The sequence below is a fragment of the Meles meles genome, chromosome X (assembly GCF_922984935.1).
Source record: "Meles meles chromosome X, mMelMel3.1 paternal haplotype, whole genome shotgun sequence".
In the NCBI taxonomy this organism is placed as follows: domain Eukaryota; kingdom Metazoa; phylum Chordata; class Mammalia; order Carnivora; family Mustelidae; genus Meles; species Meles meles.
The window spans coordinates 111,909,925-111,935,851 of NC_060087.1; the positions used below are offsets into that span (position 1 = coordinate 111,909,925).

At 40.7% G+C, this 25,927-nt stretch overlaps 3 protein-coding genes across 6 annotated transcripts in view; 1 reads left to right on the forward strand and 2 right to left on the reverse strand.

Moving 5' to 3' along the window:
- The window catches only part of SLC25A14 (solute carrier family 25 member 14), a 32,827-nt gene extending 32,364 nt beyond the window's left edge, over positions 1-463 (forward strand). For all 4 annotated transcript variants that reach the window (XM_045994479.1, XM_045994483.1, XM_045994480.1 and 1 more), the window contains one exon: positions 26-463. In XM_045994479.1, coding sequence (XP_045850435.1) covers positions 26-67 — 42 coding nt within the window. In that variant the 3' untranslated portion in view covers positions 68-463. The remainder of the gene's footprint in view (positions 1-25) is intronic.
- Positions 464-17,026: 16,563 nt separating this feature from the next.
- On the reverse strand, positions 17,027-18,224 carry GPR119 (G protein-coupled receptor 119). The gene has a single exon (XM_045994484.1). The coding sequence runs from the start codon at positions 18,032-18,034 to the stop codon at positions 17,027-17,029; it is 1,008 nt and encodes a 335-aa protein (XP_045850440.1). The 5' UTR covers positions 18,035-18,224.
- A 5,049-nt stretch (positions 18,225-23,273) lies between these two features.
- On the reverse strand, positions 23,274-23,930 carry LOC123934406 (BCL2/adenovirus E1B 19 kDa protein-interacting protein 3-like). The gene has a single exon (XM_045994485.1). The coding sequence runs from the start codon at positions 23,928-23,930 to the stop codon at positions 23,274-23,276; it is 657 nt and encodes a 218-aa protein (XP_045850441.1).
- Between the last annotated feature and the right edge of the window lie 1,997 nt (positions 23,931-25,927).

Here is a 25,927-nt window from a genome sequence, read left to right on the forward strand (position 1 = left end):
TGATCTTCCATGACTTACTCTTCAGTTTTTTATTACATACGAGCAGCTCAAGAGGCTTCAGATCTAAGGACTGAATTAAATGTGAGCCAAGCCCTGTCAGCCTTTCTACTCTTTTCCCTTTTTCCGTGTTCTAATGTATTTTGACAAAGTTGTGTTTACTGAACCACTGGTCTCCCAGGAACCTCCTGATGGAAGAACTATACTATGGTTCAGAATTATTCATGTGTTTGTGTTACCATGTTAACTTTTCCCTGAGAGGAAGTGTTAACATTGAGACTCTGGCCCCAGATTGGTATCTTCTGTGAAGATGGATACTGATGGATGACATTCAACATGGCCTTCTTTTCAAATGTTGGTTAAATGTAGTTGGTTAGCCCCAGACTTGGGCTATAGCAGAAGGCATAGGCCAGGGCAGTTACTGCTATGTATGTTTCAGACCTCGGTTCTCATTAAAGTATTTATTGGCAGAATCACTTTGGCTTTGTTTTCATTTACTTCTTCCTCCTTTGCCAGCTATTTAAGTTACATTCTCCAGAAATTGTTAAAGGTTACTATGAAATTGAGTCTGGACTCTTTAAGCGCATTTATGGGAACAAAGTCCATCGTGCTTTCCCACTGTCACTTGTTGTAATGCTACTTATAAACATTTGGTAAATGGTTCTTTTCTAAGCATGAATAAAGTGGCTCATTTAGAAGTTCCTACAGATAAAATGTAAAAAGAGGCTTAAAATAGAACCTTGTGTGCAAGGTTCTATTTGTCTTATAGACAAAAAGTTTTGGCTACTTTCTTGTACTAGAACAGTGCCTAGCACATTGTATGCATTCAAATATTTGTGGGTGGAACTAGATGCTATTGGTTATTATGCTAAATGAAATAAGTCAGTCAAAGACAATTATCATATGATCTCACTCATATGTGGAATTTAAGAAACACAACAGAGGATCATAGGGGAAGGGAGGGAAAAATAAAGGTGAAATCATAGAGGGAGACAAACCATAAGAAACTCTTAATCATAGGAAACATACTCATAGGTAGAATATAAGAAATGCAGAGGACCATAGGGTAAGAGGGGGGAAAACTGAATGGGAAGTCATCAGAGAGAAAGACAAGCCATGAGAGACTCTTAACTCTAGGAAACAAACTGAGGGTTGTTGGAGGGGAGGTGGGTGGGGAATGGGGTAATTGGGTGATGGGCATTAAGGAGGGTATGTGATAGGATGAGCACTGGGTGTTACATGCAACTGATAAATTACTGAACACTACATCTGAAACTAATGATCTACTCTATATTGACTAACTGAATTTAAATTAAAAAATTTTAAAAATTTAAAAAATCATAGGAAACAAACAGGGTTGCTGTAGGGGAGGGCTGCTGGATGGGGTAGCTGGGTGGTGGACATTGGGGAGGACGTGTGATGTTGTAAGTGCTGGGTATCATTATATAAGACTGCTGGATCGCTAAACTCTACCTCTGAAACTGGTAATGCGCTGTATGTTAATTAATTGAATTTAAATTAAAAAATCAAAAAGTATTTGTGGAATGACTAGTTTAGCTCTTCATCTTTATCCATTCATTGATTTGTTCAACAAACATTTATTGTGTGTCTATTATGTCCTAGATGCTGGAAATATAAAAGTAAGGTAAAAGATAGTCTCTGTTTTCAAGCTCACGTTATAGGAGGAGAGATATGTAAGTACGTAATTATAGGAGGTACTAAGTATTATGTGAAAGATGAACAAAGTGCTAGAAACAGAAGGGAGCAGCCAGTTACCTAGGGGATTGGCCAAAGGCTTCATAGCAGGGGTGACATTTGAGGTAAATAGCAGATGTTTCCATGTGGATAAGGCAGGGAAGGACATTTCAGGCAGGGAAATAGGGGAAAGTTCAGTGTAGCTAAAATGTAGGGCAGTGGTTTTCAAATGAGGCAGAATCTTCTGGAGATCTTGTGAAAATGTAGATTTTTACATTCCATTGCCTGAGATCCTAACCTTATTTGGCACAAAGCCATTTGCTTTCATCACAAGTGCTTGATACAGGTAGTCTTTAGACTACACTTTGGGAACTTGTACAGAACTGTGGGCTGGCATGAAATGAAACACGAATTGTATGACCAAAAGGGTCAAATTATAAGGGATCTTTATATGCACTAGTGAAGAGTTTGACTTTTTTATCCTGGAGTTCAGGGATAGGCAAAAGTTTAAAATAGGGGAATAATATAACCAACCTTTAATTTTTGGAAGATAACCCTATTGTGGAGGGTAGCCTAGAGGGGAGCAGCCCAAAAAAGGTTAAGACCCACTGAAATCTACTCCTTTTTATGTACAGGTAGATAAAATATGGTCCACAAAAATGAAGACAATTTGTCCTAAGTCACATAACTGGATTGTGGCAGATTGAGACTAGCGCATAGTTCTCATATTTCTTCTCTGTCTCATTCTGCCACTCCACAGTGCTTTCTTAACTGTCAGTCTAAAACTACCTTTTTAAAAATAATTTTAATAGACTTTATTTTTAAGAGAAGTCTCAGATTCACAGCAAAATTGTATGGAACGTACAGAGATTTCCTGTGTACCCTTAACCCTACATAATGCACAGTTTCCTCCCATTGAAATTCATCACCAGAGTGATTCATTTATTACACTTAGTGAATCTACAATGCATATTATTATCACCACAAAACCATCACGTACATTAGGATTCACTCTTGGGGTTGTGCATTCTGTGGGTTTTGACAAACATATGACATATATCCACCATTATAGTATCATACAGAATCATTTCACTGCCCCAAAAATCCTCTGTGCTCTGCCTATTCATCCTTCCTTCTCCCCTAACCCCTGTGGTCCATGGATCCTTTCATTATCTCTATGTTTTTGCCTTTTCCAGAGTGTCATACATTTGGTATGTAGCCTTTTCAGATTGGCTTTTTCACTCAGTAATATGCACTTAAGTTCTTGTCTTTTCATGCCATGTCTTTTCATGGCTTGATAGTTCATTTTCTTTTTCTTTTCTTTTGGAGGTACCACAGTGTATTTATCCATTTACCTACTAAAACATGTCTTGGTTGTTTCCAAGTTTTGGCAGTTATGAACAAAGCTGCTATAAATAAATATTCATGTGCAAGTTTTTGTGTGGATACAAGTTTCAACTCATTTGGGTAAAAACCAAGGAGTACAATTGCTGGATGGTAATGTAAGAGTAAGTTTAGTTTTTTTTTTTTTTTACGATTTTATTTATTTATTTGACAGAGATCACAAGTAGGCAGAGAGGCAGGCAGAGAGAGAGGAGGAAGCAGGCTCCCTGCTGAGCAGAGAGCCTGATGTGGGGCTCAATCCCAGGACCCTGGGATCATGACCGGAGCCGAAGACAGAGGCTTAATCCACTGAGCCACCCAGGTGCCCCAAGAGTAAGTTTAGTTTTATAAGAAACTGCCAAACTCTCTTCCAATTGTAGCTGTACTATTTTGCATTCCCACCAACATTGAACAAGAGTTCCTCTTTCTCCACATCCTTGCCAGCTTTTGGTGGTGTCAGTGTTTTTGATTTTGACCATTTTTATAGGTGTGTAGTGGTATCTCATTGTTGTTATTTTTCTCTGTCAGTTGTCACTTTAAAAAGTTTTTTAAAGTTTTTAACTTTAATTTCAGGAGAGTTGACATATAGTGTTATATTAGTTTTGGGTGTACAATACAATAATTCAGTAACTCTATACATTACTCATTACTCATATGATAAGTGTACTCTTACTCCCTATCACCTAATCCACCCATTCCCCCACCTCCCCTCTGGTAACCATCAATTTGTTCTCTATAGTTAAGAGTCGGTTCCTTGGTTTGTCTCTTTCTTTGTTTTTTCTTTTGTTCATTTGTTTAGTTTCTTAAATTTCACATTTGAGTGGAATCATACGGTGTTTGTCTTTCTCTGACTGACTTATTTCGCTGGGCATTATACTTTCTAGCTCCTTCCATGTTGTTGCAAATGGCAAAATTTCATTCTTATTTAAGGCTGAATAATATTCCATTGTGTATATATACTTTTTAAGACTACTGTACTAGTCAGATACCCTACTCATTCCTGAATAGATGAGCAAAAAGGAAGCCATTTTTTCACAAAGGTATAGACTGAAAGGTAGTTTCTTAAAGGGTTTTTATATATTGGAAATTGGTTTTCTATTTACCTCAGCTTAAATGTTATTCCTTTGGGGAAACCTTACATTGATTTTTTCTCTACCAATCTAAATAACTTTCTTCTTTATAATTTCTTATATCAGATTTTAACTACGTACTATTATTTGTGTGATTATTTAATATCAACATCTCCCATTAGTCTATAAGCTCCATTAAAATAGGGATTCTTTCCTTCTCTAGAAGGAAAGGAAAAATGAATTGGGGGAAATCAGAGGGGGAGATGCAGCATGAGACTGCAGACTCTGAGAAACAAACTGAGGGTTTTGGAGGAGAGGGGAGTGGGGGGATGGGCAAGCCTGGTGGTGGGTATTAAGGAAGGCATGTATTGCATGGAGCACTGAGTGTGTTGCATAAACAATGAATCCTGGAACACTGAAAAAATAAAATTTAAAAAAAATACAGATTCTGCTGATTTTATTTACTGCTGTGTTCTCCATGCCTAGCACTGTTATATATACTCAGTAAATATTTGTTAAATGAAAAAATGAATTTGCCTGTATCCAAAGATCTGATAAAATGCCCAAAACATGCCAAAAATTAAACAAATACTGTGGGATTTAAGTGGAATGAAATTAAGTTTTGAATTACTAGATAAGGATGGGATGATAAAGAGTAGGTTATTAAGGATAAATAGAGGTATTTGGGGAAGGACATGCACCTAATCTTTTATTTATTATTGTTATTGTTATTTTGTATAGTAAAGTAGCCTCCACTACCCAGTGGGGAGCCCAACGCGGGCTGGAACTCAAGACCCTGAGATCAAGACCTTAGCTGAGAATAAGGGTTGGATACTTAACCCACTGAGCCACCCAGCTGCCCTGATATACCTAATCTTTTTAATTGATTATCTGTTCATTCATGGAAAAAATATCCCTGCCTCATAGAGCTTATTGTGTACAGAAGGGAGATATAATGAAAAGATTAATGAGTAAAATATATAGTTTATTGGATGGTGATAAATCATTTATAGAAAAATGAAGCAAGGGAGGAGGAATATTGGGCAAGGTCACATACCAAGAAAGCCAAATTTAAGTCTATAGAGGGGGTGAGAAAAGGAGCCAATCTAGGGTTAAAGCAAATGCAAAGACTCTGAGGTGATAGTCTGCAGGGAGTCTGATGGCTCACGCAAGAAGTGATGGTGGCTTGGATGAGGGTAGCAACAGTAGAGGTTGTGAGAAGTGGTTGAAGTTCATATATTTTGGAGAAGAGCAAATAATGACCCATTAGGGCGTGGGATATGTGTTGTAAGAGAGAAAGCGAGCAGTGGTAAGGATTACTCCAAGGCCTGGGTCTCTAGAACGGCAGTATATTTTTAAAAAATATTTTATTTATTTATTTGACAACACAAGCAGGGGGAGCAGCAGGCAGAGGGAGAAGGAGGGGCAGGCTCCCTACTGAGCAAGGAACCCAGTGCAGGGCTCCATCCTGGGACCCTGGGATCATGGCCTGAGCTGAAGGCAGATAGATACCTAACTGACTGAGCCACCCAGACGCCCCTAGAAGGGCATTATTGCCATAGAGATGGAGAAGGCTCTGGAAGGCACAGGTTGTTTTTGTTTTGGTCAGAAAAGTACTAATTTTGTACATGTTAAGTTTGAAGTGCCTACTAGATTTTAATACAGGCGTGGAGTAGGCAGTGAGATGTAGAGTTGTGGAGTTCAGAGGAGAGGTATGGGCCAGGGATGTACATTTGGTAATCATCAGCATACAGATGGTGCTTAAATCCATGATAATGAAGTCACCAAGGGAGTGTCAGGAGCAAGAGAAGAGGTCCAAGAACTGAGCCTGGGCCAGTCTAGCATAAAACAGTTTGGGGAGGACACTGGTGATGACTAAAAACCAGTCTTAAGTATAAAAAAACAAACAACATTTTAATGGCAGAAAGAGTAAAGGGGCAGCAAGGGCCAATTATCTTCAACATAAAATTTGAAGAAAAAGAGTTGGAAGCTGATGATCTCTTTATCCAAATTACCAAAGCTTAAAGATTGATGCCTTTATAGTAGCCATAATCTCAGGTAGGTAATTCAAATTAAAGAATTTGACTTGTTATTTTTATTTTAGGTGTATTATCCTATCCTATTCTTAGTCATGGATTAATACAGTATCCGCTCAGTTAACAAGTATGATGAATAGAGTATTTTGAATAACACTAAGGACTAACCCATTTCTGTAGTGAAACAAGCTACTACAGTAAGGGTGCCTCAGAGAGTAATTAAGGGTCTAACTATTACTACAGAACATTTGAAGGGGATCATTTTACATGTATGAAGAATTCAGTGTTTCACAAAAATATTCACTATAAGGTTCCTTTAAGTACCAGCTCCCCATTGTATATTTGAATTGCCATTTTTGATTGAAAATAACTTTTTAGGGACGTAACAGGTATGAAATAGACCCACCCAGTGTCTTTTGAAGGTATACTGATAAGGGAAATATTTTAGAGTCAGTGAGTACAAGGAAACAATCTTTAAAGAGACTAAGGACTGGATGAAAACCTGTTTTCAAAAAACAAGATAAGACAAACTTTTTTTTTAAGATTTTATTTATTTATTTGACAGGCAGAGATCACAAGTAGGCAGAGAGGCAGGCAGAGAGAGAGAGAGAGAGAGGAGGAAGCAGGCTCCCTGCTGAGCTGAGAGCCCGATGCGGGGTTCGATCCCAGGACCCTGGGATCATGACCTGAGCCAAAGGCAGAGGCTTTAACCCACTGAGTCACCCAGGAGCCCCAAAGACAAACTCTTTGTAGTGTCAGTTCAATTTATGTGTAAACCTGAAACTGTTCTAAAAAAACAAAGTCAGGGCACCTGGGTGGCTCAGTGGGTTAAGGCCTCTGCCTTCAGCTCAGGTCATGATCCCAGGGTCCTGGGATCAAGCCCCACATCGGGCTCTCTGCTCAGCAGGGAGCCTGCTTCCTCCTCTCTCTCCCTGCCTGCCTCTCTGACTAGTTGCAATCTCTGTCTATCAAAATAATAAATAAATAAAATCTTTTAAAAAAATAAAAAAACAAAGTCTACTGGGGCACCTGGGTGGCTCAGTTGGTTAACTGTCTGCCTTTGGCTCAGGTCATGATCCCAGGGTCCAGGGATGGAGTCCTACATCGGGCTCCCTGCTCAGCAGAGAGTCTGCTTTTCCTCCTTTCTCTGCTTTTCCCTCCCTGTTCATGCTCTCTCTCTCTCAAATAAATGAATAAATAAGTAAGTAGTCTTTGAAATCAATAAAAAACAAAGTATTCAAAAATGCTAGAATGAAAGAGTGTAGCACAAAGATGGCCAGGTACCACTGATTTGAAGGAGAAATAATGATTTTCCTAGGTAAAAAGCCCAACATATCAAAAAGAAAGCCAGACAATAAGAGGAGTTGGCGAGGATATGAAGAAATTGGAACCTCGTACATTGCAGGAGAGGTTATAAAATGGTGCAGCCCTTTTGGAAGACAGTTGGGCACATCCTCAAGTTAGACATAGGTTACCATTAGACCCAGTAATTCTGTACCCAAAAGAATTGAAAACAGGGACTCAGATACATGTACATGTTCATTGCAGCATTGTTCATAATAATGAAAAGATGGAAACAACCCAAATATCTATCAACTGATGAATGGATAAACAAATTGTGGTATATCCATACAATGGCATATTCAGCAGTAAAGAGGTGTCTGAAGGGCTGATGCATTGCTACAACATGGAAGAACCTTGAAAACATGTTAAATGCAAGAAGTCAGACACAAGACTCCACCTGTTGTATGATCCCAGTTTTATTTATTTATTTATTAAAGATTTTATTTGTTTATTTGACAGAGATCACAAGTAGGCAGAGAGGCAGACAGAGAGAGAGGAGGAAGCAGGCTCCCTGCTGAGCAGAGAGCCTGATGTTGGGCTTGATCCCGGGACCCTGAGACCATGACCTGAGCAGAAAGCAGAGGCTTTAACCCACTGAGCCACCCAGGTGCCCCCCAGTTTTATTTATTTTTAAAGATTTTATTTATTTGAGAGAGAGAGAGAGCCCATGGGGAGGGGAATGGGAAGGAGCAGAGGGAGAGGGAGAAGCAGACTCCCCACTGAGCAGGGAACCCAATGCAGAGCTCAATCCTCAGACCCTGGGATCACAACCTGAGCCAAAGGCATACACTTAACCAACTGAGCTACTACTGTACGATCCCTTTTTTAAATAATTTTTAATAGACATATAATGTATTATTAGCCCCAGGGGTACAGGTCTGTGAATCGCTAGGTTTACACATTTCATAGCACACACCATAGCACATACCCTCCCCAATGTCCATAACCCCTCCACTCTCTCCCCCGCCCCCGGCAACCCTCAGTTTGTTTTGTGAGATTAAGAGTCTCTTATGGTTTGTCTCCTTCCTGATCCCATCTTGTTTCATTTATTATTTTCCTATCCCCCAAATCCCCCATGTTACATCCCTACTTCCTCATATCAGGGATGATCCCAGTTTTAAATAGAATGTTCAGAATAGGCAAATTTATAAAGATAGAAAGGAAATTAGTGATTTCCTAGGGCTGGGAGAAATGGGGAGGACAGCTAATAGGTACAAGGTTTCATTTTGGGATGCAATGATCTAATATTAGATTATGGTTGATGGTTATACAACTCTAAATATACTAGGAAACATTGATTGTATGCTTTGAAGAGGTGATCTTTATGGTATATAAATGACATCTCAATAAAATTTTTTAAAAACCTAGCATGTGGTTTAGCTTGATTAGGACGGCCAGTGAGGAATTTCCATGAAGCTGTTTGGTAACAAAATAAAGATTGATTCCTATTTCATTTATTCTTCTCCTATCCCCCTAACCCCCCATGTTGCTTCTCCATGTCCTCATATCAGGGAGATCGTATAATAGTTGTCTTTCTCCGATTGACTTATTTCACTAAGCATGATACGCTCTAGTTCCATCCACGTCGTCGCAAATGGCAAGATTTCATTTCTTTTGATGGCTGCATAGTATTCCATTGTGTATATATATACCACTTCTTCTTTATCCATTCATCTGTTGATGGACATCTAGGTTCTTTCCATAGTTTGGCTATTGTAGACATTGCTGCTATAAACATTCGGGTGCACGTGCCCCTTCGGATCACTACATTTGTATCTTTAGGGTAAATACCCAGTAGTGCAATTGCTGGGTCATAGGGTAGTTCTATTTTCAACATTTTGAGGAACCTCCATGCTGTTTTCCAGAGTGGTTGCACCAGCTTGCATTCCCACCAACAGTGTAGGAGGGTTCCCCTTTCTCCACATCCTTGCCAGCATCTGTCATTTCCTGACTTGTTAATTTTAGCCATTCTGACTGGTGTGAGGTGATATCTCATTGTGGTTTTGATTTGTATTTCCCTGATGCCGAGTGACGTGGAGCACTTTTTCATGTGTCTGTTGGCCATCTGGATGTCTTCTTTGCAGAAATGTCTGTTCATATTAACTCCAGAGGATCACATGGGTATTTTCCTTTAGAATGAGCAAATCCATTGTGTTACCAGCAACCTGAAGATCAAACCACTGACATTTCTGACCAGGAAACCCCAGGTTTGAAGAGAGAAAATGACGGTCAAAATCTGTATGCTGTAAGACGAAAAACTTTCAAATTTTTTCCCTTTCTTTTGAAAGGCTAAAGCATGAGGCAACTCAGATGATAATAGCTAATACGTATATGGCTTTTATTATGTCAGATACTGTTCTAAGTATATCATGTTTATAAAACTGTTTATATTCTTTCAGACACTCTAGGAGGTAGATGCTATTCTTATTTTTAGATGAGAAACGGAGGCACAGAAAGGTAGAATACTTTGTTCCTAGGAAATGACGGATCCAGGATTCTAACACGGGCAGTCTGGCTCATGAGCCCATGCTTATAATCACTAAGCTAGAGGTTTACTGATTCAGCCTTGTCCAGGGTCACTTAAAGTTTATGGCAGGTGAGCAGTAAAGAGTATCGATTTCATTAATTCCCCTATCTTTATAGCACCCTGGGAGAAAGAAGGTCAGTAGTTGTTGTGGTGGGTCACTTTTTGACACTTCACTGTAACACTGGCTTTAAATTATTTTCCTGGAGAACTGTAACTGCAATTATGTAATTTTCCTCTTATTCTCCACTTTCTACTTCCTCCCTCTCTTTTCTCTGTTGGCCTTTCTTCTCTACAACCTCCTTCCTCATGAACCCACCCCTTCTTTCTCCAGTCTAAGCACAGTTCACCATACACACAGGAACGTGTTTTTGTTGTATGTCATACTATTTATTGAAGAACTTGTAATTATTGATCCAGATTTCACTAGTTTGGAATGGAATAATTTGCACATGGGGCTAGACTTCTTACCCTCTCTTCTCTAATGCAAACAAGTGTTTTGTTAGGCTTATAAACAGATTTATGGGAGGAATGATTAAACTTACTGAAAACCTGATTATAAATACTTATTTCCTATTTACTAAAGTGTATCACTTAAGGGGTAATATTTCTGCTAGCCCAGCCTCTTCAGGATATTGCATGTAAGTTAAAGTCATAAAATTGCTTTTTTAAAAAAAACAAACATCTTCTCATAGTAGCTACTCCATATTAATTCCTGAGATTTCACTAGAGGATTTTTTTTTCCTCTAATAACTTTCTCAGTGTCAGAATTCAGTTGTATTTTGGGCTGAGCCAAAGTCACTATAAACACTCTTTTTGCATCCTTGTCTTTCCTATTTATTTAGCAAGTAAGAAAAACAATTTAATGCATCATTGCTTAAGATGACTGAGAGAGGGGCCTTTGGGTGGCTTAGTCACTTAAACGTCTGCCTTCGGCTCATGTCCTGATCCTAGGTTCCTGGGACCAAGACCTGCTTCAGGTTCCCTCCCCAGCAGGGAGCCTGACACTCCCCCTGCTTGTGCTCTCTGTGTGTCAAATAAATAAAAATAAAACTTTAAAAAATACTAAGGGACCTGGTTATCTTAAAGTGGTAGTTGGAATTTTGGATTGTGAAATAATCCACACTTGAAATAACCTCATAGCCATTTGGCTATAATTTCTTGGTTTAGTTTTCTTACTTCTTTAAAATTTTTTTGAGAGAGAGAGAGAGAGAGCATGCCAGTAAAGGGGGAGGGAGGCAGAGGGAGAAGGAGAGAAAGACTCTCAAATAGGCTCCACACCCAGTGCAGAGCCCGATGCAAGGCTTAATCTCATGACTGCCAAAATGAAGAGTTAGGTTCTCAATTGTCTGAGCTACCCAGGTGCCCCCCCCCCACCAGTTGTCTTAAGCCACTTCCGAGATGACATGACACCAGTTTGCTTTTCTATAGAAAGTGCTTTAGTATTTGTTGAATGGCTCAGTGGGCAAATGTGCAAAAATATTATGAGTGGTAAAAGCATGATGAACAGTTTTATAAGACAGTGTGGCATTTTATTGGTCCAATGACTGTTATCTCAGCATGTTTATCAGCTTTTTAGTGCTTTAATGTCAACACGACCAAGACAGAAATGGAACTGATAATGGATTTATTATAGTAAATAGGAAATATGAGTCAATCGGATTTTTGGGCAACATGCACCAAATAAAAATAAACCTAAGCAAATAAAGAGACCCTCCTTAGGCTCTTGGTCTTATATGACTTTGGTCCTCTCCAGTGTGCTGGAGCAAATGGATCCTACCTGCCCTATTGTGTAGGAGGCATTTTAAAGAACCAGGAATTGCTTTGTGCATTAAAACAGACTCTGAGACCCTTAACAGCTGCCTTGATTGTTTCTAGGACTCCTCTTGAGAGGGCTCTTTGAGCCCAGTGGCTGATTATGGTCTCAACAGCTTGTAAATCCAGTGAACATATGGCTGGGTAGTAGCATGTTAAGCTCATGCACTTTACACTGCACAGTTGATCCATTAGGTGGAGCACATCTTTCCCTTTCAGCAACTCAGCAAAACTATGGCTTTAAGGCTTCAAGTGCATCATGACGGTTCTCCTGGCTCCATGTGATTATGTTTTCATATTCTCATGCCTACTTAGCGTTTTATGGTGTTGCACAAAGCAACTAAGTCAGAAAATTTGAAGAGTGAAAGCACACTGAAATTGATACCTGGATACTTACTACATAGTGTCATATTGATGATGCAGTTGTAAGAGGTATTCTTCAACTGCTGTGTCCCGCTAGTCCAGATTTCTAAATCAGCAGATTAACTCTAGCAGTAGGACAGATCAATAGGCTTCCATTTGTTAAAAAGGAAACAGCAACAACAGCAACTGGTTAACTCCCTGGTATGGTTTATGCCTTCAGGATGCCATGTACTTTTATTTCTTTGAGATCTTCATATCAGTGTGGTCTTTTCATTCATGGCTTGCTCTTGACTTCTCTTAGCAAATATCCTAGGCAAACATTACACTTTAAGAAATGCCAGCAAAAATACGAATCAAAATTCTTATATGTGTTTAGTGCTCCTTGACCTAGTAATACTTCTTTGTAGAATTTATCCTAAGGAATTAAACAGATGTGTCAAAGATTTATACACAAAGGTATTTATAGTGGTATAACAGTGAGATATTGGAAATAACAAGTGTACAACTATAGGGGAGTGGTTAGCATATTATATACTCATATGTTGAAATAACATGCAACCATTACTAGTCATGGTTTTTAAAAATTTATTTATTTATTTTAGAGAGAGAGAGTGAACATCAGGGGGGCAAAGGGAGAGAAACTCCAACAGACTCCTCTCTGAGGTCAAAGAGGAACATGGGGCTCAATCTCAAGATTCTCAGATCTTGATCTGAGCTGAAACCAAGAGTTGGGTGCTTAACTAACTGCGCCACCCAGGGGCTCCACAAGTCATGTTTTTGAAGAAAAGTTAATTACATAGGAAAATTTGCACAATATAACGTTAAGTGAAGAAAACACATGGAGAATAATGGCGATTATCTCTAGATGGTATAATTATTGGTACCTTTATGATTTTCTGTATTTTCTAAAAATTTCTGAAATGAACGAAAATTATTTTTATAATCAAAAAGGAATAATGAACCATATATATATATATATATATATATATATATATATATAATTACATATCTCTGAAAGAAATCCCAGCAAAGCTGGGGCAATTTTAGCACCTAGCTCTTAAAAAATGTTTGTGGAGTAGGTAGACCGATAGATGGACAGGTGAATGAATGAATAACAGTTGACACTTGCAGGTAACAGTAACAAGTTTATATGACCGTAGAAATAACAAATGAAGATTTATTAATTAAAAGGAGAAGATTTCAGACCAGTTTGAAGGATGTTTGAACCAGCAGTTTGAAGGATGGCATGGGAGGTACTGAAGGAGTCACAAAATAAGTGTGTGGCAGATGGAATTGTGATCTGGCCTTGGGTCCATTGGTGCTTTTGTTGCCTAGATATCAACACCATGTTTCCTCTTATTCTATGTGTGCCCTTGAAATATGTCTCCTGCCTGCTATTTTCATTGGTCTCTATTTGGCCATTGAGCAAGTGTGAATGAAATCAAAGTCATGAGTTCATTTTCCATTTGAATCAGTAAATACTTTTCCATATGGGGAGAAGATATCCCAAGGCCAACTCTCAGAGATGGGCTTTTTAGACAAGCAGGAGCATTTGGTAGATCAGGGCAACCAGCCTCTAACTCTTGTGAGACCACTCAAAATACCCCCATACAGAGGGTTGTGTGTTCTTATGTTCTTAAGAGTAGTACTCTGAAACAGGTGTGCTGTGCATAATGTCAGCTATCCAGAGAAGTAGTAGAAAACTTAGTCATGTCACAGTTTTTATAACCAATTCACAAGCTCTTTATGGTAATTATAAATGAGACTGATGGACCTATATTCTGTCCTACAAGGTTGTAATATCTTTTGGCTATTTTGATCAAATTGCTAAACAGGATCTGGTTTCTTTGCAAGTCCACCAGGGGACAATATCCAATGCACGAATAAAATCTAAATGTTTCCTCTCCAACACATTCCCTTATCTGTGCTGGAGCCTGTGTCAAAGAGCATTGCATAGCATTCTGTATCTCTGCTCTTGGTGGCTTATTAAATACTGTGTCCATAATTAGAGTTACTCTTAAACCCCAGTGTGTGATAATAGTGGCTTGTTTGTATCTGTTGTTTCTTGATACTGCTCAGGTATTAAATTTGCTCTTTGTCTTTTTCAACCTGAGTCCTCTCTCATCACTCATTGTCAGAAACATTTAGGGGTTAAGGAATTCACAGTTTGGAGCCTAAGTGTCCTTGTCCTAGAGGCCATAATATCTATAGATAGGGCAGACTCCCTAAATTGGTCAGCTGAATATTTTATTCTTCAGGATTTAAAATTTTTTTTTTATTCTTCAGGATTTTTAAGGACGAGGAAGAGAACATTCTCTGAGTACTAACTATCTGCTGTAGTTTAGGCATTTTCCCATACATTATCCAAGCTAATCCCCTCTAGAATCATATAAGGTAGGCATTATTACCCCAGTTTTGCAAATGAGGAAACTGTAGCTTTGACAGTTTAAACAACTGAATCGTAATTTCAGCACTGGTCTATTGGACTTCAAAGCCTGTGAGTTTCCTACTCAACATATTGCCTCCCAGGGACAACACGGTTTCTTACACTGAACCTAACAACACAGCAGTCACCTAGCTTCCCCTCAGCTCCTGCCTTTCTCCTGTAACTAATTTCCATTCCACTTTGCTTGTGTTACCTTGGCAAGATCAGTCCTTTGCACAAGGCTAGGAAATTAAGCTTTGAACCACCAGTAAGGAGGACATGGATTTGAGCCAGCTTCCCATCTTGTCCCCAAACCCAGTTGCTATTTGTGTTTTACAAAGTTCCTAGTAACTCCTAACCCAATCCAAGAGAGTGCCTTATTGCTGGCATAAATGACACTTGCTGGGTGCTCAGCACTTCAGAGTGCATTGGGTTTCATCAGCCACTTGAAAGCCCAAAAGTCCTTCAGTTGTAGGAGCATAAAGCCTGCTGCGGTGAAGGCACATATGATCCTCCTCTGGGCGGCAGCGGTAAACAGAGCAACTGCAAAAAAAGTCTACCAAAGGAGAGTTGGTGTGTATTAGAATAAGTCAGTGAGCAACGGGCCATTTGTGCTGAAGATAGGGGGTGAAAATAGAAGGGAATTTTCCGGAATATGGAAATGGAAAGGAAGGATCATTAACCTCCAAACAACTGAGGGAAGCCAGCTGGGAGTTAATCCAAGACTGAAGGGAAATTAAAACCCAAGTGCAAGACATCATGGTGTGGTGCCATCCTGCGGAGAGAGGAGGATGGCCAGATTCTGTGCTCTTCCCGAACATTATAGTTTCAGATTTAAATGAAAAATTTCTTGGGCCTCCTGGCATTGGCCTGTACACATTGAATTCAAATGCATCCTCAGGCCATCAGTTTAGACACATCAAGGGGTTAACCTTCCAAGGTTATTTTGGCACCAAATCCCAGACAGATTTAATCCATTCTCTCTTGGTTTCTTCTTGCCTTCTTTGGTTGTCCATTCAGCAGCTTTCTAGGAGATAATCTAGTTAAGGGCCTTAGGAGGCAAACGTTCTAGGAATCTACATGGAGACCAGGAGATTAAGAAGGGGTTACAGGGAAGCTCAGGGAGACTGACAATATTTCCCAGGTTTCTTCCCTACTCTGTTCTTGAATTGCTGCTGCTAGGGTTGCCCAGAGGGAGCCTGGACATAATTTCTGGCTGCCAACAGTCATTTTCTGTACCCACAGAAAGCAGGAGGAGACACTGCTTCCTCAGCTGGTCTCCTGGGATATGTTGGAGGCATCCTCCTATGCCACTGAGTTTCTTAGGAAAATGAGGATTTAAGAAGGTCAAGCTCAGAGGGAAAAATTGAGTCCAAGCTGTGGAGAGCTTGGCAGTGCCTTTCTTGGTACTGACCCCTTTTACCTCTTTCTTCCCTTTGAGTGTCTCAGAATTGGTCGTTCAGCATTGTTATCAGCAAGTAAGAAGCCAACCGAGGGGAAGGGGTACCACAGTTAAAAAAGTGGTGCATTGGGAGGGGTAGTAGCAGAAATAACCACAAGATTGGCTATTTCCAAAGAAACAATGTTTTGAACACCATGAAGTGTAAAAGAAGAGTGGCGGTAGATTCTAATTCAGGTTCCTACATTTTAGGCAAACTCACCACCTAAGAAGTCTGATTCACATCAGGGAGGGCAGGACTTCTCACTTCATTATAATCAGTCACTATAGTAAACAGAAGGAACCACCTTTTTTTTTCTAGAACTGTGCTATCCACTATGGTAGCTACTAGCCCTGTGTCACTACTGAGCTTTAGAAATCAGACTAGTTTGGTTGGAGATGTTCTGTAAATGTAAAATACACACCAGATTCAGAGATTTAGCATGAAAAACACAGTGTAGTAATTTTATATCAATTACATACTGAAATATTTTAGGTACACTGGGTTAAATGAAACATTAACATAAATTTTGCCTAGTTTTTTTCTTTACCTTTTTAACATATAGTTACTTGAACATTTAAAATTATATATGACTTGCATGATATTTCTATAGGATAGTGCTGTTCTAGTGCATTCAAAACTAGGATTTAATTTTTTAACATCATTTCAGTAGTACATTTCTTTAAGTAAGTATACCTGTATGGGAGAAACAGAGTCATTGCAAAAGAAAGATAGGGAGGAATAGAGATTTGCAGATGAGGAAATGGATTACAGAAAAAAGTCAGCACCCTACCTCAGTTCCTCTTAGTCTGGGGTGAGGGGTGGTCAGCTGCCTGAAGCAAGTACTCTCATTCCCCTAGCTCCATCTGATTTCCTAGTTGGGGTGCAGAGAGGGGAGGGAGCAGGCACTTGGAAACTTCACTGCCCTTACTGTCTTAGCCATCGAGATCTGAGTGGGAGATAATGGCGATAGGATAGGAATTTTCCCTGGGCCCTTTCGGGCCACCATATCTGGCTGAGAGAAGAAGGAGACATGAGGCGAGCCCCTTCTTCACTCCCAGGGCCATCTGGTAGAGCTGCTGTCGCACCTCCTTCTGCCAATAGGCATAGATGAGTGGGTTGAGTAGGGAGTTGCCCACACCGAGCAGCCACAGGTACCGTTCTAGCACCAGGTAGAGGTAGCACTTCTGGCAGGCCACCTGCACAATGCCAGTGATAAGGAAGGGGGTCCAGGACAGAGTGAAGCTCCCAATGAGAACAGCCACAGTGCGGACAGCCTTGAAGTCGCTGGGATTCCGTGGAGGCCGGTATGCCCCGGTCATGGCTCCTGCATGTTCCATCTTTCGGATCTGCTGACTGTGCATTGAGGCAATCTTGAGCATGTCACAGTAGAAGAAGACAAAGAGGAGCAGGGCTGGGAAGAAGCCAACGCAGGAGAGGGTCAGTACAAAGCGTGGGTGAAACACAGCGAAGAAGCTGCAGGTACCGTGGTAGGTAGTCTGCCGGAATGTGGGGACTCCCAGTGGGAGGAAACCAATGAAGTAAGACACCAACCACAGCCCGGCAAGGCAGGTCCCAGCCACGAACCCATTCATGATCTGGAAGTAGCGGAGGGGCTGCTTGATGGCAAGGTACCTGTCTAAGGCAATCAGCATGACCGTGAGGACAGAGGCAGCGGCGGAAGAAGTAACAAATGCCATCCGAAGGCTGCACAGGGTCTTCTGTGTGGGCTGGGCTGGGCTGGAGAGCTGGTCTGTGACTAGGCCAGAGATGGCCACACCAAGCAAGGTGTCAGCCACTGCCAGATTCAAGGTGAAGCAGAGACCGACACCATCATTCTTGTGGATCAGCAACAGTACAGCCGCAGCCACTAGCACATTGACAGCAATAATGAGGGAGGCGAGGACAGCAAGGATCACTCCAAATGGCAAAGATGACTCCATGTCTTGAAGTGGCAGGATTTCCACTTACCGGGGCATGCTGTCTCTCCAGCTCCAGTTCTCACGGGCTGGGGGAGGAAGAGCGTTGTTCAGAGCCACAGCTAAGCCCTGGCTGCCACTGGCACTCCACGCTGGCAGCTTGCCATCTGTGAGATCCTGCCAGTCCCTACGAATCTCACTCTCTCTTTCAGTCCTCAGCCTCTTGCCTCTCCCGCTGTCTGAAGGCAACAATCCCAGCGCGGACCTCCCCCTGGACCCTGAGCTAGTCCCTCCCCCTCCAACATCGGAGTTACTAGACAACTCCTAAGTACCTGGTGCATACTGTCTCGCCAGGCTCTCTTCCTTCGTTGATGCTTCAAGGAATTTTTTGGAGGGACTGGGTCACTCATCAGGTCTCTTGTCTGGCAGAAGATATGACTGACTCTAATCACACTTGTTCTTTCTCCATAGTTCGATATTAAACTTCCACTTTGTCTTTTCCTAAGCCTCAAGGATTTGTTTAACAGCTAATCTCGGCTTAATGAAGCATTTACTTAATAACGAATTTTCAGTCCCTACTATTACTGCTTTCAATCAAGCAGGATGACCATAATCAGCTGAAGTGGGAAGTGAGGGCAGGCAGGCAATTTCAGGGCCCAGCATGCTTTCAGGGGAGTTACCACACATTTAAGCTGTTTGTTTGTTTGTCTGTTTGTTTTAATCTTTTGTTTCCTAACACCCCGGATTCTAATTCTCTCAAATAGCATGTGCTGTTCCCCTCTTTCTCATCCCTCAGAACTCAGCTGATTCAGGAGGGCAGGAAAGCAAAAGGAGAGAATTGTTAATAGTTGTTATTCAGTTTATTATTTTTTTATTATGTTAGTGACCATACGCTATTCAGTTTAGAAGAGATCCTACTCCCTGTCTAAAGCTGCTCTCTGGGGATGCCTGGGTGGCTCATTCAGTTAAACATCTGGCTTTGGCTCAGGTCATGATCCCAGAGTCCCGCATTGGGCTCCCTGCTCATTGGGGAGCCTGCTTCTCCCTCTGCTTGCCACTGCCCCTGCTTGTTTGCTCTTACTCTCACTGACAAATAAATAAATAAAATCTTTAAAAAAAAAGCTGCTGTATTTGTGTGTATTCATTGAAGACATGTCTCTGATCACAAGTAGTGGCTGCCAGCCTTGCCCTTCTTGATCCTGTAGACCCAGTGTCTGAGACATGAGAAGAGGAGGTGGGCTGCATTCTGGAAAGCGTCTGTTTTCATGTGTGGTTGTGGAATTTTCCATTTTCCATTGTGGATAGCATTAGGCTGAAGGGTGGCAATGTTGCTGAAGCAAGTGAGATGTGCTCAGGCAGGGCGCTGTGTCGATCACTCTATTTTAGGTTGTATATCCATTTGTTCGGGTACATTAGAACTAACCTTTTGCCTGCCACTCTTGGATACCAAGAAGAGAGGGGTGGGGAGAAAAGTGGTTTGAAGTGTATTTACTCTGTTCAGGTGAGAGCACAAATGGGAAAGGTTAGTGTTTTAAGTGAGGGAGTGGAGAGCAAGGTACAGAGTTGGAGGCAAATATTATATTCCAGGATGTTTTGACAGTCTGAGAGGGCCTCTGACAGATGTCTCTTCTACAAAGGAGCAGAAGGGCCATGGTATGGGGGCTCAGTATCCCAGCTGCAAGTCTGAGAACAGTTATTCTTTGGTAGCCTTCCACCCCCCCACTCCCGTTAGGAAGCTGACTTTAGTTACTTGGTACCAGGCCTGATATTACGCTTGGATTGAAGGTTGTGCTCTTGTTTCTTTAGCACTTGAGTCTGGACTCAAGATGGTCCTTTTGAAGCCCGTGCTCAAACTGGAGAGTGTGTCAGAATCCCCTGAAGGCGGATGTGCATGTTTGTGCCCACATTCTTGGGCCTCATTTGGAGTTTCGGATTATTTATGGCTCGAGTGGGCCTGAGAATCTGCATTTCTTTTTAAAATTAACATATAATGTATTATTTGTTTCAGGGGCACAGGTCTGTGATTCATCAGTCTTACACAATTCACAGTGCTCACCATAGCACCCTCCCACCCCCGACCCCTCCAGCAAACCTCAGTTTGTTTCCTGAAATTAAGATTCTCTTAGGGTTTGTCTCCCTCTCTGGTATCATCTTGTTTCATTTTTCCCTCCCTTCCCCTATGATCCTCTGTCTTGTTTCTCAAATTCCTCATATCAGTGAGATCATATAATAATTGTCTTTCTCTGATTGACTTATTTCACTCAGCATAATACCCTCTAGTTCCATCCACGTTGTTGCAAATGGCAAGATTTCAATTTTTTTGATGGCTGCATAATATTCTATGGTATATATATATAGTATATATATATATATATACCATATCTTCTTTATCCATCTGTTGATGGATATCTAGACTCTTTCCATTGTTTGGCTCTTGTGGACATTGCTGCTATAAACATCGGTCTCCCATCCAAGTACTAACCAGGCCCAACCCTGCTTAGCTTCCAAGATCAGACGAGATCGGGCGCGTTCAGGGTGGTATGGCTGTAGACGCTGCTATAAACATCGGGGTGCCCCTCTCCCCTTGGGCCACTACATTTGTATCATTGGGGTAAATACCCAGTGGTACAATTGCTAGGTCATAGGATTGCTCTATTTTCAACATTTTTTTTAAGATTTTTATTTATTTATTTATTTGACAGAGAGAGATCACAAGTAAGCAGAGAGGCAGGCAGAGAGAGTGAGAGGGAAGCAGGCTCCCTGCCGAGCAGAGAGCCCGATGCGGGACTCGATCCCAGAACCCTGAGATCATGACCTGAGCTGAACGCAGCGGCTTAAACCACTGAGCCACCCAGGCGCCCCTATTTTCAACATTTTGAGGAACCTCCATACTGTTTTCCAGAGTGGCTGCACCAGCTTGCATTACCCCCAACAGTGTAGGAGAGTTCCCCTTTCTCCACATCCTCACCAACATCTATCATTTCCTGACTGGTTAGTTTTAGCCATTCTGATTCAAGTGAGGTGGTATCTCATTGTGGTTTTGATTTGTACTTTTCTGATGCTGAGTAATATTGAGCATTTTTTCATGTGTCTGTTGGACATTTGGATGTCTTCTTTGCAGAAATTTCTGTTCATGCCTTCTGCCCATTTCTTGATGGGATTATTTATTCTTTGGATGTAGAGTTTGATAAGTTCTTTATAGACTTTGGATACTAGCCCTTTATCTAATACATCATTTGCAAATATCTTCTCCCATTCTGTTGGTTGTCTTTTGGTTTTGTTAACCGTTTCCTTTGCTGTGCAAAAACTTTTGAGCTTGATGAAGTCCCAATAGTTCATTTTTGTCCTTGCTTCCCTTGCCTTTGGCGATGTGTTTAGGGATACAGTTGTGTTTTAATTTGTTTCCATGAATTTTAATTCTTCCTTAATTTTCTGGTTGACCCATTCATTCTTTAGTAGGATGCTCTTTAGCCTCCCAAATTTGAGTTCTTTCCAATTTTCCTCTTGTGATTGAGTTCTAGTTTCAAACCATTGTGATCCAAAAATATGCAGGGAATGATCCCAATCTTTTGGTACCTGATTTGAAACCTGATTTGTGACCCAGGATGTGATCTATCTGGAGAATGTTCCATGTGCACTAGAGAAGAATGTGTATTCTGTTTCTTTGGGATGGAATGTTCTGAATATATCTGTGATGTCCATCTGGTCCACTGTGTCATTTAAGGCCTTTATTTCCTTGTTGATCTTTTGCTTAGATGATCTGTCCATTTCAGTGCGGGGGGAATTAAGGTCCCCTACTATTATTGTATTATTGTTGATGTGTTTCTTTGATTTTGTTATTAACTGGTTTATATAATTGGCTGTTTCCATGTTAGGGCATAGATATTTAAAATTGTTAGATCTTCTTGTTGGATAGACCCTTTAAGTATGATATAGTGCCCTTCCTCATTTCTTATTATACTCTTTGGCTTAAAATCTAATTTGTCTGGTATAAGGATTGCCACTCCAGCTTTCTTTTGATGTCCATTAGCATGGTAAATTGTTTTCCATCCCCTCATTTTAAATCTGGAGGTGTCTTTGGGTCTAAAATGAGTCTCTGGCAGACAGCATATTGGTGAGTCTTGTTTTTTTTATCCAGTCTGATACCCTGTGTCTTTTGATTGGGGCATTTAGCCCATTTACATTCAGGGTAACTATTGAAAGATATGAATTTAGTGCTTTTGTATTGTCTGTAAGGTGACTGGTACTGTATATTGTCTTGTTCCTTTCTGGTCTATGTACTTTTAGGCTCTCTCTTTGCTTGGAGGACCCCTTTCAATATTTCCTGTAGGACTGGTTTGCTGTTTATGAATTCTTTTAGTTTTTGTTTGTCCTGGAAGTTTTTTTTTTTTTTTTATCTCTCCTTCTATTTTCAGTGGTAGCCTAGATGGATATAGTATTATTGGCTGCATATTTTTCTCATTTAGTACTCTGAATAAATCGTGCCATTCCTTTCTGGCCTACCAGGTCTTTATGGATAGGTCTGCTGCCAATCTAAAGTTTGTACTGTTGTAGGTTACAGACCTCTTGTCTGGAGCTGCTTCAGGATTTTCTCTTTGTCTCTGAGACCTCTAAGTTTTACTATTAGATGATGGGTGTTGACCTCTTTTTATTTTGAGGGTGGTTCTCTGTGTCTCCAGGATCTTTTTTTGTTTTGTTTTGTTTAAAATAATTTTTTATTGCCCAGGATACTTTTTTTCTTGTGTCTTGTTTTTTTGTTTGTTTTCTTTTTAAATAACTATAAATTCAAGCTTAGTGAAGCTTGCTTTGTCTTGAAACAAAACAAAACAACAAAGCTGTTCTATCATTTGCTAATCTGATCTCATTTGAAGAAAGAGATGGTAGTTATCTTGCAAGTGTAAAATTTATACCACGAATGGTGCAGGTCTAAGTCTGGTGGCACTAAAAGGAGACGATAGCATTGTTGACAAAATTATAATCTGCTGGTCGCATTTGCGGAAAAGAAGCCCTTGCAAATTTCTAAATAATAGTAAACTCTGTTAGGAAATTCTAAACTGTCTTACAGGCCAAAAAGGGAATGAGGTTAGTAAAATGCCTCAACAGAGTTTGAATAAAATACTGGATTTGAGAGTTACTGGAACTTGGATATGTAAAAATAGGGCGGCAGGTTGGGTCATGCTTACAATGGTCTCAAGTTCAAATAAACTACTGTGACAATACATCACTTCACAGGTCACACGCTTTTCTGGGGCTGTTCTTTCCTTCAGTAGGTGCTGGCAGAAGGTGTGCTGAGTTGCTTTCTAATATAGATGCCTAAGCCCAAAGCCAAAATATGAGAGAGGAAGAGAGACGGAATGAACCCCTTAAGGAATTCTGTGGAGAAAATACCCGCTTTCTTCATGGCCCCACTTTCCCTCATGCTTAAAGAGACAGAGCGCTTGGGGTGTCTGAAGTGGAACTCCTTAGGTGGAATGTTTTCAGGTCTACCGGACCAATCAGACACCCAGTCAATGCTTTTCTTCAATGCATCAACTTCTTTCTCTTCTTCTGCAACTTCTTCTTCTGACTGAGAGCTATGGTCCCTGCTGGTGTGCATCTCCACATCAAACATAATCTGCCCATCTTCTTGTGGGGAAGGGCTGTCACAGTGAGAACTGGCTCTTGAACTACTCTGTTCTGATTCGTGTTGTGCATCCAAAAGAATCTTTTCCATGTTTCCTTTGTGGATAGAGGATAAGGATGGTACATGTTCTAGCCCCCCATTTTTCCCATTGCCATTATCATTGCCATTGCTGCTGTTCGTGGGTAGCTCCACCCAGGAACTGTTGAGGCTGGCTGGGGGGGGGGGGGGCAGAGCCTGTTCACCTTCCTCAAAGTTGTTGTGTGGGGGCGGCGGCTGCTCTACTAAATGAGATGACATTGTCAGGTGGCTGGAAGGGCTTGCAGCTGCAGCAGGACCGTCTCTGGTTCTCCGGCAGCAACACAACCTGTCTCCAGGACCTTGATGCCTGTTTCCTTCCCCAAATTAGGGAAGTTCTCTGCTATAATTTGTTCCAATATACCTCCTGCCTCTCTCTCTCTTTCTTCTTCTTCTTCTTCTTCTTCTGGGATCCCAATTATTCTAATTTTGTTTCATTTTATGGTATCACTTACCTCTCGAGTTCTCCCTTCACAATCCAGTAGTTGTTTATCTCTCTTTTTCTCAGCTTCTTTATTCTCCATAATTTGGTCTTCTGTATCACTAATTCTCTCTTCTGCCTCATTTATCCTAGCAGTTAGAGCCTCCATTTTTTTTATTGCACCTCATTAATAGCCTTTTTGATTTTGACTTGGTTAGCTTTAAGTTCTTTTATTTTTCAAGAAAGGGATTCTTGAGTATCCTCTATGCTTTTTTCAAGCCCAGCTAGTATCTTTATCATCGGCATTCTGAACTCTAGTTCCAACATCTTACTATTGTCCATATTGGTTAGGTCCCTGGCAGTCAGTACTGCCTCTTGTTCTTTTTTTTTTGAGGTGAGTTTTTTCATTTTGTCATTTTGTCCAGAGAAGAATAGATGAATGAGAGGACAAAATGCTAAAAGTGTAACAATGACCCCAGAAAAATAGACACTAAACAAATCAGAAGAGACCTGAAACCAGGGAGAAAAGAAAGGAAAAAAAAACAAACCAAAAGAATATGATCAGGTTGGTGAATAGAACAGAGCCACACACTAGATTTTGGGTGTTATTTTGGTCTGTTAGAAGAAACTGCCTCCCAAAATTTTAAAGAAAGAAAAACATATATATACAAAAATAAAGGTAAATGGGATGGAATATGAATATAAAGATAAAAACTTTAAAAGATTTTAAAAAAGGAACTGATGGGGTGCCTGGGTGGCTCGGTGGGTTAAAGCCTCTGCCTTCGACTCAGGTCATGATCTCAGGGTCCTGGGATCGAGCCCTGCATTGGGCTTTCTGCTCAGTGGGGAGCCTGCTTCCTCCTCTCTCTCTGCCTGCCTCTCTGCCTGCTTGTGATCTCTGTCTGTCAAATAAAAAAATAAAATCTTTTAAAAAACAGGAATTGATAAGAAATTGGCTGAAAAGAAAGAAAAAAATTAAAAGAAACAAACAAAGGAAACAAGCCATACACTAGATCATTAGATTTAAGGTATATTTTGGTTGTTAGAAGAAACTGTATCCCAAAATTTTAAAGAAAGAAATACTTACATATATACAAAAATAAGGTTAAATACAATGAAGGGATAGACTTGACTGTAAAAATGAAAAATTTAAAAAGATTTTAAAAAAGGTATTGAGAAGATATGTTGGTTGAAAAAGAAAAGAAGAAAAAAATCAAAAAAAGAAAAAAAGAAAGAAAATTTAAAAAATTAACTTTGAAAGACCAAAGAATCATGGGAATAAGCCATGAATTCTATGTGTTTTATTCCCCTAGCGTGGGAATTTTGCAGTTCTCATTGATCGGTAAACTTGGTCTTGGCTTGATGTTCTTGCTGATCTTCTGGGGAAGGCCTGTTATAGTAATTCTCAAATGTCTTTGCCTGAGGAGGAATTGCACTGCCCTTGCCAGGGTCCAGGCTAAGTAATCTGCTTGGGTTTGCTCTCGGTAGCTTTTGTTCCCTGAAAGTTTTCTGTATAGCTTTGGAGGATAAGAATGAAAATGGCAGCTTCCCAATATCTGGCCCTGGAGGAGCTGAGAAATGGGGGTCCCACCCCTCAGTGTACCCCCAGAAAAAAGCAGTCAATCACTCCCATCTGGCCTCTGGCTGCACTGTGTGTTCACGCAGCCTGTGACTGAACATTTCTATCTCCGGCTCATGGACCCGTTTGGAGTCTCCAAACACAGCAGATTCCTGCTGCACACTCCCACGCCACTCCTCCCAGTAGAGGAAGGGGAGGCTCGTAGGATCCACTGCTTTG